The 14,977-nt window shown below is 54.9% G+C and overlaps 1 protein-coding gene across 1 annotated transcript in view; it reads right to left on the bottom strand.

Annotated features, from left to right (window-relative positions):
• Positions 1-822: 822 nt before the first annotated feature.
• Positions 823-14,977, bottom strand: part of Ube3b (ubiquitin protein ligase E3B) — a 43,609-nt gene continuing 29,454 nt past the window's right edge. The window contains exons 20-28 of the mRNA XM_021186772.2: positions 11,725-11,901; positions 11,506-11,616; positions 10,620-10,757; positions 10,331-10,396; positions 9,308-9,366; positions 7,080-7,262; positions 6,775-6,886; positions 3,466-3,558; positions 823-2,538 (exon numbers count right to left, since the gene is read on the bottom strand). Of these exons, the coding sequence (XP_021042431.1) occupies positions 2,347-2,538; positions 3,466-3,558; positions 6,775-6,886; positions 7,080-7,262; positions 9,308-9,366; positions 10,331-10,396; positions 10,620-10,757; positions 11,506-11,616; positions 11,725-11,901 (1,131 nt within the window). The 3' untranslated portion in view covers positions 823-2,346. The remainder of the gene's footprint in view (positions 2,539-3,465; positions 3,559-6,774; positions 6,887-7,079; positions 7,263-9,307; positions 9,367-10,330; positions 10,397-10,619; positions 10,758-11,505; positions 11,617-11,724; positions 11,902-14,977) is intronic.

Below are 14,977 nucleotides of genomic sequence, written 5' to 3'. Positions count from 1 at the left end.
CCTTTTTGTTTGAGACCACATGGGTCTGCTGTTTATCAAAGGCTGGCCTGAAGCTGAAATCTTCCTGTCCCAAACTTCTGGATTATACGTGTGGTGACACATGAACCTGTGACCCTAGCACTCAAGCAGCTGGGGCTACATAGGACACCCAATCTCTGAAAGAAAAAGAGAAAGGACCCAGGGCACGCCACATTCATATAATGACCAACTTAGGGAGAGGCCACCAGCTCTGCCTGATCCAGAGGACAAAGGCCAGCAGCTTTGGCACTGCCAGCAACAGTGGCGTTTTCTCAGGGCTTTGCACCAACTAAATGTTCATAGGCACCCACAGGTCCTGTTGGCTGCATGCTAGCTCTTTGCGTTGGTCACTTCAGTTCTAACAGGTACAAAGCCAGAGCCAGGCTTTGGTTTTAGGTGGATGAGCACCACACTGTGTGTCTCAGGGGCTCCGCATTATTTTTCTATTAGTGGGGACACTGGGGCGTCTGAGCTACCCCATATTAGATCCATCTGGAGATATCTGGTTTCTCTCCCCATCAAACAAGCTGGCTTTGGTAGGTACCACATGCATCATAAACTACAAAGCTACGCATGTTGACCCAGTGTCATGGCCTGTTGGGAGGGAGTGGAGGGAGACAGGCTCTAGGGATGCTTCTCTGAAATGTCACTTCAAAGCTGGGCACAGGTGACAACTGCCAGCTCTCCTAGCTCAGCTCCAAGGCCAGGATGTTGAAGCACCCCGTCTTCCCACTCCTATGGGTGCTTCACGTGACCCGAGCCGTCCGGGTGCAGGGCTGGTTACAAACCACAACAGAGCCGTCGTGTGCTCAAGTACAAATTTAATAAAGCCCTGACAAGTCTTAGTCCACGAGTTACCTACAAAACCAAAAACCCCGCTTCCTTCTGGAGCCACCAGGAGCTGCTGGGATGTCAGCGAACAGCAGCCATGGCATAACTGCCAGGAAGCAGACGCTAGCTAGGTAACCGACAGACAGCCCTAGGTCAAAGACAAACGGGTCAAGTTGATATCGGTGCTGACAACTAACTCCCTCCCGTGTCCCTGCTGTAACTCTCAGGCTCCGTGTCACTCCTGCAGGCTGTGTACGGGGCACAGGGCTCTGCGGGCAAGCTGGGAACACACATGGCTGGCAGACATCTCCAAGGACTTGCCAGCCTTCCGTGCAAGTGAAGCTGGCACCACCTTCCAGAACCCAGGGGCTTTCCTGGACCTACCCCACACTCCAGCCTCCCACTCTTTGCTAAAGTGAGAACAGGGCACGGCCACTTCCCACTGTGCAGGCTCCTCCTGGAAGGTGTCTTCTTGCTTTGAGCGCTGTAGCCCTAAGCTGGCTCCATGGAGTGGAGGAGGGGCCAGGACTCCTGGCTTCCACCAGGGTAGGAGGGAGACAAGAACCCAATAAGGCAGGAGACTGCAGGAGTGGCTGCTAGGAGATCACTAAGCCCTGGGCCTCTGCCTCAACACCCTGAATCTGGAGAAAGTTCTTAAGGGAAATGGGGAAAGGGAGGGCCCAGGAGCGCAGTGGGTGGGGAAAGAGAATGAGGTCCCAGACAAAGCGCAGCGCCAACAGAGGCAGTGTGGAGATGTGTGGGGCTATCCTCAGCCTCCAGGGCCTGTCAGTGCAAAAGGAAGGACTCCGAAGTCCTTGGAAAGTCACCGCCCAGGTGGCTGGGCGCCGTAGGTCCTCGTGTGGTTCTCCGTAAGGGATGAGGGGGTCGAGGCATAGAGTGAGCAGGCTCTGGGTGCTCCAGAAATGGGCTATTCTCCAGGGGGGCGGGTTTCTTTCCCAAGCTAGGACACTGATGCACAGGCCAGGGGTTGACAGCAAGGGTTCCCTGACAGTGTGGCCTGCTGAGGACTTGGGAAGGAGGGCTGTGGTGCGGAACACCTGGGTCCCTACAGGAGAGACCCTGACTGTGCTCAGTGGCCTCCCTGGCAGGAGCTGGGCTCGGCTGCCCCTATAGGAGAGGCCACTGTGGACAAGGTAGAGGCAGGGACTTTGCTGTGCATAGAGGCTTGGCGAGGCCGTACCTGAGTTTTCAGAACGGAAGGAGGAGCTCACAGGCACAGGCCTTGTGTCCTCAGAGGGCAAGAGAAGAAAGCCTCACAGAATCACCAGGCGTTGCTCTGTGATCACTAGGCCCAGGTCTCAGGCCCCACAAGGGCAGAACTGGGGGGTTGTTTTCATCAGCCCTCTCTCCCCAGTGCACGGAGGGCACTGTGCAGCATCCCCAAGCGTGGGTGTCTCATGGCTATTGAGAGGCTCTGAGGGCTGCCGTGCCCTGGCCACACTCCTGGGGGCTCTGTGGTAGTGAGACCGGGCTGGGTTAGGAGAGCTCAAAGCCCGTGTTCATGCTGATGGCGTAGCGCAGTTTCTCTCGCAGTACGCTTTTCTTGCTGTAGTTGGGCAGCTTAAGCAGGTTGAAGCAAGTGGAAGACGTGGGCAGACGCCCGCCAGGCTCCCTCTTGCGGATGGTGAAGAAGCCCCTGAGGACGCTGCCCAGGGTATCCCCAGTGTCCTGCAAGCACACCACAGCTCTGGGTCAGAAGGTGCCTACACAGGAGCAGGCCATGCCCAGCACAGGGCAGGGGCCTGAGAGGCTGAAGAACACCTGCTGTTGGGCATTCATACCTGCCGCCAGGCAGGCACAGCTGCTGCCGGACACTCACACCCGCCGCCTGGCACTCACACCCGCCACCTGGCACTCACACCCGCCGCCTGGCACTCACACCTGCCTCTGTGCACTCACACCTGCTGATGGGCACTCATACCTGCTGCCTGGCACTCACACCCACCTCCGGGCACTCACACCTGCTGAGTCCTGTTCTAGGTCACCTCAGACAACAGGCTCCTGGCCAACAGACATGTCTCAGCTAACTAAGGCAGCTTAATACCTTGTCTCTGTCGGTACCACAGCCCATGGCCAACTAGCACTTGGCTCAACTTTCCCCAAAATTTGGAAGAGGAGGATCATCTAGTGTCTGACCCATGGGAACACAGCCTAAAGGCTGCCAGCCACAGAGAGGTGGTGAGGCAGGGACACTCTGAGACCAGCAGGTTTTCACAGGGCACCCACGTCTGAGCAACAGCATGGTCATGCTTCTCCCTCACTGGACAGAGTCCTGGGGCATTCTCTTTTTAAGCTGCAGTTGACAGCCTCCTGGGTGTGCGTGTCAGCAGGGAGAAGCAGACCCACTCCGTCCTCTTACCCTCGGCTTGGCCAGATCAGCAACCACGGAAGAGTGTCCCAATTACATACTCGCAGGCCTTCCCCAAGGAGGGACCTCAGACAGTGCTAAAGCCACACTGACCTGGCTCTGCAGTGCCCTCTGTGGGTGGCTGGCTGCCATGCCCTGAGAACCATGGAGGCAAGGGTGGGGACGTGGTGGGCACGGCAGAAACCAAGCATGAAGAAGGAAGGGAAGGAGCACGTGGCCACAGTTACCTGGTCATCTGATACTTCCACACAGCGGATGGAGAACGGAGGCTTGAGGTAGGCGAATCCTAGGAGCGGGGGCCGGGAGCAGCTGGTCACAAACTGCAATACAAGGCGGGGTCAGAGGGGCAGCCACGCTGGGCTCTTCTCCCTCTATGTGCTTACTGTTCAGTAGAACCGGAGTAATGGAGGTGCTTGTCCCCCACACGTGCCCAGGACACATCACATGTCTTTAGGGTGCAGCTCTCTGGAACTAAAACTTATGAAGCAATGGCTCACTGAACAAGACTGGTGGCATGTAGGGCCACTCGGAGTCACATCCCCCGACACAGGTCTCCTTTTTCTATCTCTGACATAGGTTCTCCTCCAGCGAGAGCTGGCTTTCAGCTTGCTCTGTAGCAGATGCCCTTCGGATCCTGCTGTATGGTAGCATGGTTTAGAGCGGGTCTCTAGCTGCACAGTCACGGTAAGCAGGAGCAGTTAGAGACGAGTGGCCTCTGTCCTTGGGGGGGGGGGGGAGACAGCAGTGGCAGCATCTGAGGGGCCCGGGCGAGCAGGTGCTGGTGGTGGCCATGAGCCTAGGTCTGGAGCCAGCGAGTCCGGTAGAGCTTGAAGCCAGGACCTCATGCACGGCATACACTATTGTAGTGACAATTTTGGAATTTTGGTTCTTTTAAAAACCACAGACATAAGTATTTTCATTTCAATCTCAGGTGTGGGGACATGGGGGGCTTGCTGCTGCCGACCGTCCGCAGCAGCTGCCTATGATTTGTCTCACGCTTGCCAGCTGCAGATACTCTCTCCGGTCACCTGGTGGCTGGAATTCTGGGAACTTTTCCGAGGGCAGATAAATGCCAGAGACCTGATAGGTGTGGTTGTTGGTCACTGGGTGTGGGTGTGGTGGAGGTTGCAGTTTGATTCAGAGATAGTCTCTCTCTCTCTCTCTCTCTCTCTTGCTCTCTCGCTCTCTCTCTCTCGCTCTCATACACGCAGAGCTTCCTGAGGACTGGGTTTCTGGGGTGCTGGGTGGGGGAGGGGGAGGGTCTGTAGAAGACTCAACACCAATCAGTACACTGGGAAAATCAGGTCCACAAAGCCAGCGAGGCTGTGTGGGACACGGGATTGGAGCCTGCGGGCAGCCGGCCACACTTGCCGGCAACACTGTAGTCTCCTGGCGTTCTCCAAACACAGGACCCGCCTTAATGCTTCAGTCACAGGCCCCCGAACAGGCTGGAAAGCCACAGGTCAGCCCTCACGGGACGGAAACTCCCCCTCTTTAACTCAGCGGTAACCAGACGCATGCTTTTTTCTGAGAGACAGAACACCGAGCCTGCCTCTGTAATTCAGTAGCTAATGTAGTGTCGGTCATAATAACCACTTAGGCCATGCTATAATGCTATACAGCTTTATGTGTCATGCTTCAAAAGGTTTTTAATAAGTTACTGTGTTCCTGGGGATGGAGACATGGCTCAGCGGTTAAGAGTGCTTGCTGATCTTCCAGAGGGTCTGGGTATGAGTGCCAGTGTCCACATCAGGCACCTCACAAGTGCCTCTAACTCCAGTTGCCTCTGAGGGCAATCATACACATAGCGTGTATTTACACAGACATAACCACACCAATGAGAATTAAATAAATCTTAAAAAAGCTTACTATGTTGCTGCTCCAACATGTTTAACTGTAAACAGGCTAGCCAGGGGAGGGGGAAATGTTAGCTCTCACTACACTTGAAGGTAACATGGTCACATCCTGTCCTGCAGGAACGGACACTTCCTTCAGCTGGCACCGCAGTGTGTAACAGACTGGTGACAATGCAAGTGTGACGACAATGCACATAATCCAGTGTCCTCTAGGAGAGAGGGCATGAATGTGCAGCCTCATGAGCAGCAGCCTGGCCTGCTGGGCGGTGCGCTGCCGGGAGAACCAGCCACGGGCGGTGCGCTGCCAGGAGAACCAGCCAGTGTTCCCAGAACCACTTGTTGCAACCAATGCCCTGTGGCCTGGAGACTCGTGGGTGCGTGGATCCAGTGTGTACTGGTTGGATTGGAGTGGGTGACAACTCCCTCAGCAGGAGAGAACTCAGTTCAGACGGCCAGCAAGGAAGAAGAGCAGCCGCACCACCACACAAAGTGGATCATGCCAGAAACCCCACGTAGCCGGGCGTGGTGGCGCACACCTTTAATCCCAGCACTCGGGAGGCAGAGGCAGGCGGACTTCTGAGTTCGAGGCCAGCCTGGTCTACAAAGTGAGTTCTAGGACAGCCAGGGCTATACAGAGAAACCCTGTCTCGAAAAATAAAAAAAGAAAAAAAGAAAAAGAAAAAGAAACTCCAATGCTTATAAACTAGGTGTGGTCATACACACTTGTAATGCCAGCATTCAGAGGTGGCGACTTCAAGGTCAACCTTGGTTACATGTTACACAGCAAATCTGAGTATGGGATACATGAGACCCTGGCTAAAGAAAACCAGAGGGGGATGGACAGGGAGACAGACAAAGTGTGCAGCTGGCCGTAGGGGAGGCTCCAAGGCACTACAGAGATTCCTGGACCACAGCTTCTCAGGGAGAAGGAAAACAGGTGACAACATGGTGACGTCCTCCCCACGGGGACAGAGACAGGCATGCACGTAATCCAGTGTCCTGTAAAGGACACCCTGCTGTTTTCACTCAGCAAATCCGGCAGGACTTAGGGACACAGGGGACACTCAGGACTCCACCGATGCTAGGACTGAGAGTTAACTACAGCTACTCCTTCTGAGAAAGCACACAATAAACAGGCATGGTGGAACCTCATCTCTCAAGATGCTGAGGCAGGAGGCCTGCCCTGACTCTGAAGTAGGGAGGGGCTACAAAGTCCTGACTGGGCTACACACTGAGACCCCCAACTCAAGCCCTGTGATTCCCTGGGACACTCTGTGCCTGTGCATGTGTGTATGTGTATGATTCATGCATGCATCATACTACACTGGAGTGAAATTTAGGATTGTTTGTATTTTTTTTTCCCTTCTCTTTTTTTGCAACAGGGTTTCTCTGTGTAGCCCTGGCTGTCCTGGAACTCACTCTGTAGACCAGGCTGGCCTAGAACTCACAGAGCTCTGGGATTATAAAGGTGTGTACTATTATTATTTCTTTAAGGTAAAGAGGCAGAACTGCAGATGGCGAGGGCGGTTTGCTAAGCGCAGCGGTTCACAGGGCCCTGCTCCACAGCCAGGAGCCGGCAGCAGCTGGGCCCCAGTGCGGTGCCCTCTCTGGTTCCTCAGGCCTTTGGCACTGAAGGTCTGCACACACACAGGAGCACACACAGGAGTTGTAAGCAAGTACCTTCAGGAACATGGCTCTTTCGTCGGGCGTGAAGTCGGAAGCCAGAATATCCCAGAGCCAGATGATGACCCTGTGGCTCCCATGAAAGCCACCGTAGTACACTGTGTGCTTCCTAAAAACAACCAGAGCAGGGCTCACTCTCCGGATCACATAGGTGGGTGCACTCATACCATAGCCTCATCCCCCAGACACGAAATGGGCTGTCACCAGGGTACCAGAGTCACTCTGTGTCAGAACCCAGGGAGGGAACAGCTCTCCTTCCAGCTGGCCTAGTCACGCCACATGTCCCTCCTCCATGCCCTTACTTTAAGTCTTCCAAATCGATCTCAGCATTGTCCCCGGAGATGAGGCGCTGAAGCTCAGGGGTAGAGAACATTCGGATCCACTCGGGCTTGATGATGGAACGGAAGCCACTGATGAGAGCAGCTGTCTGGTTTTTGATTTGAGTGTGCATTCGGAAATGTGCCATCAGATGGATGTAGCTAATTCTGTAACAGAGAGAGAGAGAGAGAGAGAGAGAGAGAGAGAGAGATTGAGACTGCTGCCAAGCATGCTAAGAGATAAGCCATGTGCTCTCGAACCATCTCCAAAACACAAACACCAGCATCTATCGGCAGGCGACACGGGGATGGTGGCCCCCAAGCCACACACTGGGCCACCATGACAGCCCCGAGTGTCGAGGGCAGCCTGTTCACTCATCCTCACAGCACCCACCCGAGAACTCCCTAAGATGACCCCACACTCGCAGGAACTGAGGGACGCCAGAACAGGTGAGCCCCACTGGACCTCTCTCAAGGGCACAGCTTAGCCTCCAACCAACTCAGAGAAGAGCTGCCTCACCTCAGCATACACCCAGAGTCCACTGAAGCCTGAAGCGGTGTTAGAGCGGCCCAGCCATCTTCAGAATGCTGCTGGGTTACTCCTAGGTTCAACAGGGAGGGTCACATCAACCCGCACGGATGGGGAAAAGGGTCTCCAGCTAGTGTTTCATGCCCTTGGATCTAGCTTGCCTACAGGCAGGCTGGCACCCCAGCAGGCTTGCCAGTGTCACTGGTCTGTCGGCAAGCATGCCCATGTACACTATTAAAAACTGCATCATGTTAAGTATAGTCCAAATAAATCTGTTTTGCCCCACAGTGCCCAGGCCAAAGTTATGGTCCTCAAAATATTTCTAGTTAAAAAAACAGCCAGCAACAAACTATTACACACTAATTAATACATTCAAATACAAAATTTCAGTGCTCTCTTCCTTCCATGGACTCTACGAAGGACACACACATAGTACACACACACACACACACACACACACACACACACACGCACACCCCCCAGGTGCCCTTGCCATGCCCTGGAACTTCATTATAGGTCAGAGTTGATGACACAGGACTCCCTGTTGGCTTCGTGGCAGGAGAAGGATCTTACTCCAGCACAGCCTGTACACACTCACCTCCTGGTCCTGCAGACAACACAGACTCGTCTCTAGCTCTTCACAGTGTGTAGGAACTCACCTTCCCCAGGCCCTCAGCCCCTCAGATTCTTCTTCTTCCAGGGCCTTTAGCCTGTTCTGTCATTTGTACACTTCTCTCCTGTCTGTGTCACACATTCTCTCTCTGTGTCACACATTCTCTCTCGTCTAGTTCTCCCTCCCTCCCTTCCCCTTTGCCAAAGCTCCAGGCAGAAAGATGACCTCCCTGGTGGGTGAGCAGGTCTACAGGACGTGTCCCATATCTGCTGTCAAAAAGTTTGGGCCCTCTTTTCAGCTAGGCGTCTCAAAGGCTGTTTTACACACAAAGCACCGCTGCTCCCTGAGGAAGTCACAGCCACACACAGGCAGGACCAGGAGGCTCAGAGGAACGGAGCCCAGGAACACTGCACGGGGTCCTCGCCCTCGCCCGTCCTTGCCAAGATGAATGCTAAGACAAATAGTTCAAATCCCGAGTTGGGGTGGCAGAAAACTCACAAGAGGGCCAGTGTCCCCCCCTCCTGCCAAGTACCTCCCTTTTAATTAGGTGGGAAAGCCTGGGTGCAGAGCATGCGTTGAGGGGTTTGTTTCTGGGATCAAAAGGACTGAATTTCTGACATTACTAAAAGCACATTATCTGTGACAGGCGCTGCTGCGCCTGCCCTAGCACCTCCTTCAACTCCCTGCCTCTAAGTACATGTGTGCTGCGTCTGCATTCACCCTGTCTCCCTGAGAACAGCGGCACATGGCCATTTGGAAGGGTCGCAGCTCGCCTGCCCTTGCTTGGGACAGCATGCCTAAGCTGCGTAGAGCTCCATCGGCCTCAGCGGGGGCCATTCCATTCCTAAGAATGGCGCCTCTGACCTTCCAAGTGCTTCTGCGAAGAGTAAACCATCCACTCTTATTTTGCAAATTGAATTTACTACAATTCCGGCCTATGAACTGTAACCAGGAAATCCCATTAGGATATTTATGGCCTCTTTCCACCCATCTATCTTGCTCAGTTCTCAGCCTGAGCCCGAGCCAGAGCGGTCCTCGCAGGTGCCGGCCTCAGCTCACCGCTATACTCACTTGTTCTCATCTGTAACCGGGATGCTCTTCCCTCCGGGAACCAGTTCATGGCAGACTAGCTGCAGGAGAAGACAGAGTAATTACCAGAGAGAACCCTAACGGCCAGCGATGCTTCCTGAAGATGAAAGGGCCTGAACGACGCCCATGGAAACGAAGGAATTAAGATGCCAGTGTTTGAGAAGGACCATCTTTCACAAGAGCCTGGGGCCAAACATCAACTCGCAGGCCTCCTGCGATTGACCAGTAGGAAAGGTTTCTCATCCAACCCTTGTCCAGACATTTGCACTGAGGCTGCTGGTGCCACAGAGGAGGCTGCTGCTGAGGACACAACACGCCCACACAGATACACATACGTGAGTGTGCACACACACACACACATACATACTCAAACCTATACACACTCACACGTATGCACACACTGGCACATGCACACTTGATTGCGTGTGCACGCGCGCACACACACACACACACGCACACACACCCGTGGGGAAAGTCTGGAAAGACACACAAGATACATTACAATGCTTTTCAAAGGCAGAATCCCCTCTGAGGTGAAGGCGGAGCACCAATACACTCATGGTTTCTCCAGAGCAGACCTGAGGCTACATGGACAGAGAGCGTCCCACAGGGACACAAGAGAGCAGAGGACGTGGCGAGTCCTGCCACTCCCTAACAGAAATGGCTTCTGCCAGGCTGTTTTCTCCTGTGCTACTGCTGCTGCTGCTGTGAGCAGGATTTGACGTGCTGAGAGGAGGAGCGTCTCCTTAGGCGCTGCCCGTCCATGTCAGGTCACACATCCTCATCATGACTCCAAACTGAGACTCACAGCTGCCACAAACTAGAACAGGAGGCTGGGCATAGGCAGACCCTCTCTCAAGTCTCAAGAGGTAACACGGGCAAAGCACTGGCTCTGTAGGAGCTGGCCGAGGTGAGCACACAGACGCCAGTGACGGGCAGATCTCTGAGGGGGAGCACGTCGGAGCACATCAAGAGCAGAAGCAGCCTGCCAGATCAGCCACATACCTGACCCATGACGTCTTCATCGTAAGACAGCGTCAGCCCGAGGTCTGCAATGTCTCCATCGTAGCGCTAATGGAACAGAGAAAGAGCAGGGGGCTGGTGTGGACAGAGCTCTTCCCTCCAAGGGGCCACTGCCCTACCTTCAAGCAGAGGCCACTGGTCATGAGGACAGGAGAGGCCGTGGGCTCAGCCGTGAAAGGGGCCCTATGGTGGGGTTGGGGTTAAGTCTCAGTGACAGGAAAGGTGACTCAGCTGGTCGCTTGGCTGTGGACGCTCCCTAGTCAGCACTAACCTTGATGGAGGTGAGGTTTTTATAAAACTCCGAGTCCAGGGAGGGAAGCTCATCCACGGAGCTGTAGAAGACGCTGTGGTGGTGCCCGAGCATCTGGCTCAGGAAGAAGGAGGCAAAGGGTACATCTACCACGATCCCCTGGGGAGACGGACAGGAGGCAGGGCTCAGCTCACAGCTCAGGGCAGCTGGAGGGCGGGCGGGCACCGGTGGAGTCTAGGTGCAGCCTGCGGCGCTCTCTCTCTCTCCCTCTCATCATCTAAGAAAGCATCTCGGGGTCTTGGCGAGCTCCAGTCATAAGCATAGGCCTTGGTAGCACAGGGACGCCACCTCGGCTGAGCTGCGCAGGTGTCTCTCACAGCCTGGGTGCCCATGGATGGGAACCCTGATGCCTGAGGAAGCCCTCACCACCGTGACCCTGTGAGGCTGAGAAGCCAAGAGTGCCAAGGGAGACTTGGACCCGGTGCCAGGTATGGCTGTCACTCACCACAGGGGACAACCCAGTCATGCGGCTTTTCTGATGAGACGACAGGCTTACAGGAAGGACAGCGGTGCCTGCCACAATACTGGCTACTTCCAATCGTTCTGTCCTACCTTTCTAACTCCAGGAACCTCTGTCCCCTACAGAATCCACTCAAGTGACATACGATAGCTGAGCTCAGGTGGCTCAGGGACACAAAGTGCTGACTTAGCTTGCGAAGCCCGGGTTCCATCCCCAAACAGGCACACACGTTCGCTTTATATTTTCTCTTTGAGATAGGGTCTAGCCATGTATCAGCATGATCCCCCTGCCTCAGCCTCCCGAGTGACAGGACTAGAGTGTGTGCACCGCCACGCCCAGCTCTCAGGCACCACTGCACAGCTGTCTCAGGCTCCTTTGCGTGCCTACCTCATACACTGCCTTTCCCAGCATCTTCCCCACAAACTCAAAGAGCTGCAGGTAATTCTCGTGAATGTAGGACGTGGGCGATGGGTACAGCCGCTCATCCCCGCTGGTTGTCTGCCAGGAGAAAGGGTGGGGAGAGGTGGACGTTAGAGGCCTGTCTTTACTCTGCATGGGATCCCCGAGTCGGGTGGCTGCCTGCCCCACCAGTATCCCCTTCACCACCTTGAACAGATTGAGTGCAGGGTCGAACACCCTCTTGATGATCTCTTCCAGAAACTCCTTGAAGACCCCGTCCTGGTCAATCCCAGCCTCGTCCACCCCAAGGTCATTGACAAACTTCACTCGGATCACACCCTTCATGGCATGCTGGGAAAGCTGCCGGAGCTGTTCGTAGCCATCCTACGGAGACACAGTTTCCGCCCGTGAGGAGCGCAGCCTCTGCAAACCCACGAATCTAACCACGCAGGTCTGCCCAGCGGCCTTGGAGAATTCATTGGATGGCTATGGTGTCTCACTCATGGGTGCGAGGAGACTGCCCAGGAGGACATGGGGACATTAGACAGAATGCATGTGGCGTGCTAGCTCTGCTCATCAAAGGTGGAGGGGACTGGGGCAGCATGGGAGTCTCTCCCTCCTTTAATGCTGAGGGTATCTCTCAGCTCATGGGCGGAGCCAGGCTTACAGGACATGGTAAGGTGAAAACCCAGTCTTGGCTGTGGAGGCGACCGTGGGGAAGGGGCTGCAAAGGCTGGAGCAGGCAGGCTGGCTTTCTGAACTAAAAGACCCGCTGGCGGCGGCAGGGCGGCTGTGGCAGGAGAGATGGCGGGAAGCCCTGGTGCAGTGGTGATGCAGAGTCTGCCCACAGGAGGGGAGGGACAGTGGAGCGTGCCGCTGGGAGAGCTCTGAGCTTGGCTGTCCTGTGGTCAGCTCCTGTGGGGTGTCACTCTCCGGGGTAAGTGTGCTACCATGCCAGGCTCTCGGTGTGAGCCGAAGCACTGGAAACCAAGATCAGTAAATGCAGACACCGAGTGTGCGTCTCCTCTCCAGAACCCACATACACTTTCTGAGTCCATTAAACCTCGAAGATACCTCCACACAAGCTATAGTCATCTGAGGGAGGGAACTCACTTGAGAAATTACTGTTTAAGATCTGGCTGCAGGAAGCCTGGAGGCTATTTCCTTAATTAGTGATCCTGGGTGCTCTTAGAAAGCAGGCAGAGCAAGGCGGTAAGCAGCCCCCTCCACGGCCTGCGTCAGCAGTGAGCCCCAGTTCTGAGGTGCCCCTGGCGTTTTCCTGTCGTGCTCGGTGACACAATCCTTGCTGCGTCTTGTCAGAGACTCTTTCGCTGCTGAGCCAAGGATGACCTCTTAGTCCCCACGCCACTTGCAGGGACAGCAAGCCAGCTTTGGACACACCCACGGAGGGAGGCGCTCAGGGCTGCGGCCCGAGTCTGAGACCAGCCTGAGTTACAGAGACTCCGCCTGGAAAGCAGAGGAAGCCAGCGGAGCCCAGGCAGTGAGGATGGGAAAGGAAGAGGGGGCGTTGTGTGCTGTTGCGGCTGCGGCACTGGAAGCAGCGCAACCCAGCATTCCTAGGCATGAGGGAGAATGCACAGAGCGCTCCAGCAGGCTCCTGCACCCGACCACTTCTCTGTTCAGTATGACGTCCTAGCCGAAGGTGTTCGGCTTCCTGGGGATTTAATGGAATGGCACTCGTAACGTTCTCAGGCAGCGTCCCTGCTTGATGTGAGCCACTGGAGTCTCTTCAAGAGGCTGTAAGAGGGATGTGCCGCCTGCCGCCTGCCGCCTGCGAGGCGTCCCTGCCCCGTGGGTACTGGTGTGGTTATGTGAGCATTACACACAGGACAGAGTCAGGCTCTCTCAGGCTTCAACATGCTCAACAGAGGACAGTGAGCTGGCACCCGCCGGAGGGCTGGGTAAGGGCGTGTCCTCCAGATCGGAGAGACTACATTCACCCCGAAGAAGGGGGTATTTCTGCAGGATGGTGAAATCTACCAGAAGCCTGGCCTTGGATGGCATGAGAGTCCAGGATAGCAAGACAGACCTCAGCTTCTTCATGTCCCCATGTGGTCACAACAAACAAAGACCTTGAGCACTCAGACCCAGGCTCAGGAGAACCTGTGGCATCACAGAATGAATAAACGACCCTCTTGTGGTTCTAACTCCGGTTTACAAGAAAGTATGCAAGGAGGAAATCAGGCTTTGCCTAAGTTAAGGGCGACTGTCTCCTGTAATACCCAGGGGCGTTTTAGCTCCACAGAGGTGGTGGCAAGCCAACAACCCCCCTCAGCACACACCATAGTCCATACCTCCCGATTAGTTTAGATTTGTTTCAGGAAGTGGGTGCCGGACTCCTCTGATGGGGACAGAGATTTCCAGGCAGCGACGCCTGGTTCTGAAGCGGAAAGTGCTGAAGACAACTCTACACAAACAAGCTCTGTGTCAAAACAGAGGTGGCCACAGCCTGAGTGGCAAACATGGCCTTCGGGGTCGCTGACAAAATTTAATTAGCTCATACCATTAATAGGTCTGAAGCTTTAATCTAAGACCCTGAAATTGGAGAATCTTCTCTTAAAAACTCAAAGCTCCCTGGAACGCACAGGTCTACATGGCAAGTCAGACGCTGAGCAGATGTGTATCTCTGGGGTGACTGAAGCCAGATGCCAGCTACCATTTGCCCAGCCCCTGGTGGGTGTCTTCCCTGGGGCCTGTGTCTGAGAGCACTGGGCTGCAGCAGCAGGGGGAACACAGGATACTTTTCCTTGTTGAGCAGGCAAGCTAAATGCTCGCTGAGAGACAGACACACCCAGCCGCTCTACGGACACCACCGTATTCCTGTGTTCTGGTCAGTGCTGGGGATGGTTGGTACCCAGGGCCTCAGGGATGCTAGGTAGGTGCTCTACCACGGAGTCACACCATCTACATCTTATCCTTAACTTTAAGGTGAAAACTTCAACTGTCACACACATTACTTTTTGAATGACTCCTGAGAAACAGCAGGAGAAACGAGAGTTAAAATACATCATCCCACATGCAGTGGCAAACAGGCTGCTGGAGGAGATCGGCTGCTGTGCCATAGCACGCATGGGGGCTACGGGGCTGGTAACGTGGCTGTCATACACAGGCAGAACATGCCAATGACAGAGTGTGGACAGGGCACAAGGAGAGGTCTGAGAAGCAATGACAAGTGGATCAAGCCAAGCCTGTCCCCAGCACACAGCAGACACACAGGAACACACAGCGAGGCCATGTGTGGACTGTATGCCCAATGGGCGTGCGTGATACACAGACAGCACACACATTAGAACCACGGCAATGGGGCTGGTGAGATGGCTCAGCTGGTAAGAGCACCTGACTACTCTTCCAAAGGTGCAGAGTTCAAATCCCAGCAACCACATGGTGGCTCACAACCATCCTTAACAAGATCTGACTCCCTCTTCTGGAGTGTCTGAAG

The sequence above is a fragment of the Mus pahari genome, chromosome 23 (genome assembly GCF_900095145.1).
Source record: "Mus pahari chromosome 23, PAHARI_EIJ_v1.1, whole genome shotgun sequence".
In the NCBI taxonomy this organism is placed as follows: Eukaryota; Metazoa; Chordata; class Mammalia; order Rodentia; family Muridae; genus Mus; species Mus pahari.
This window is presented reverse-complemented; position numbering and strand designations above follow the sequence as displayed.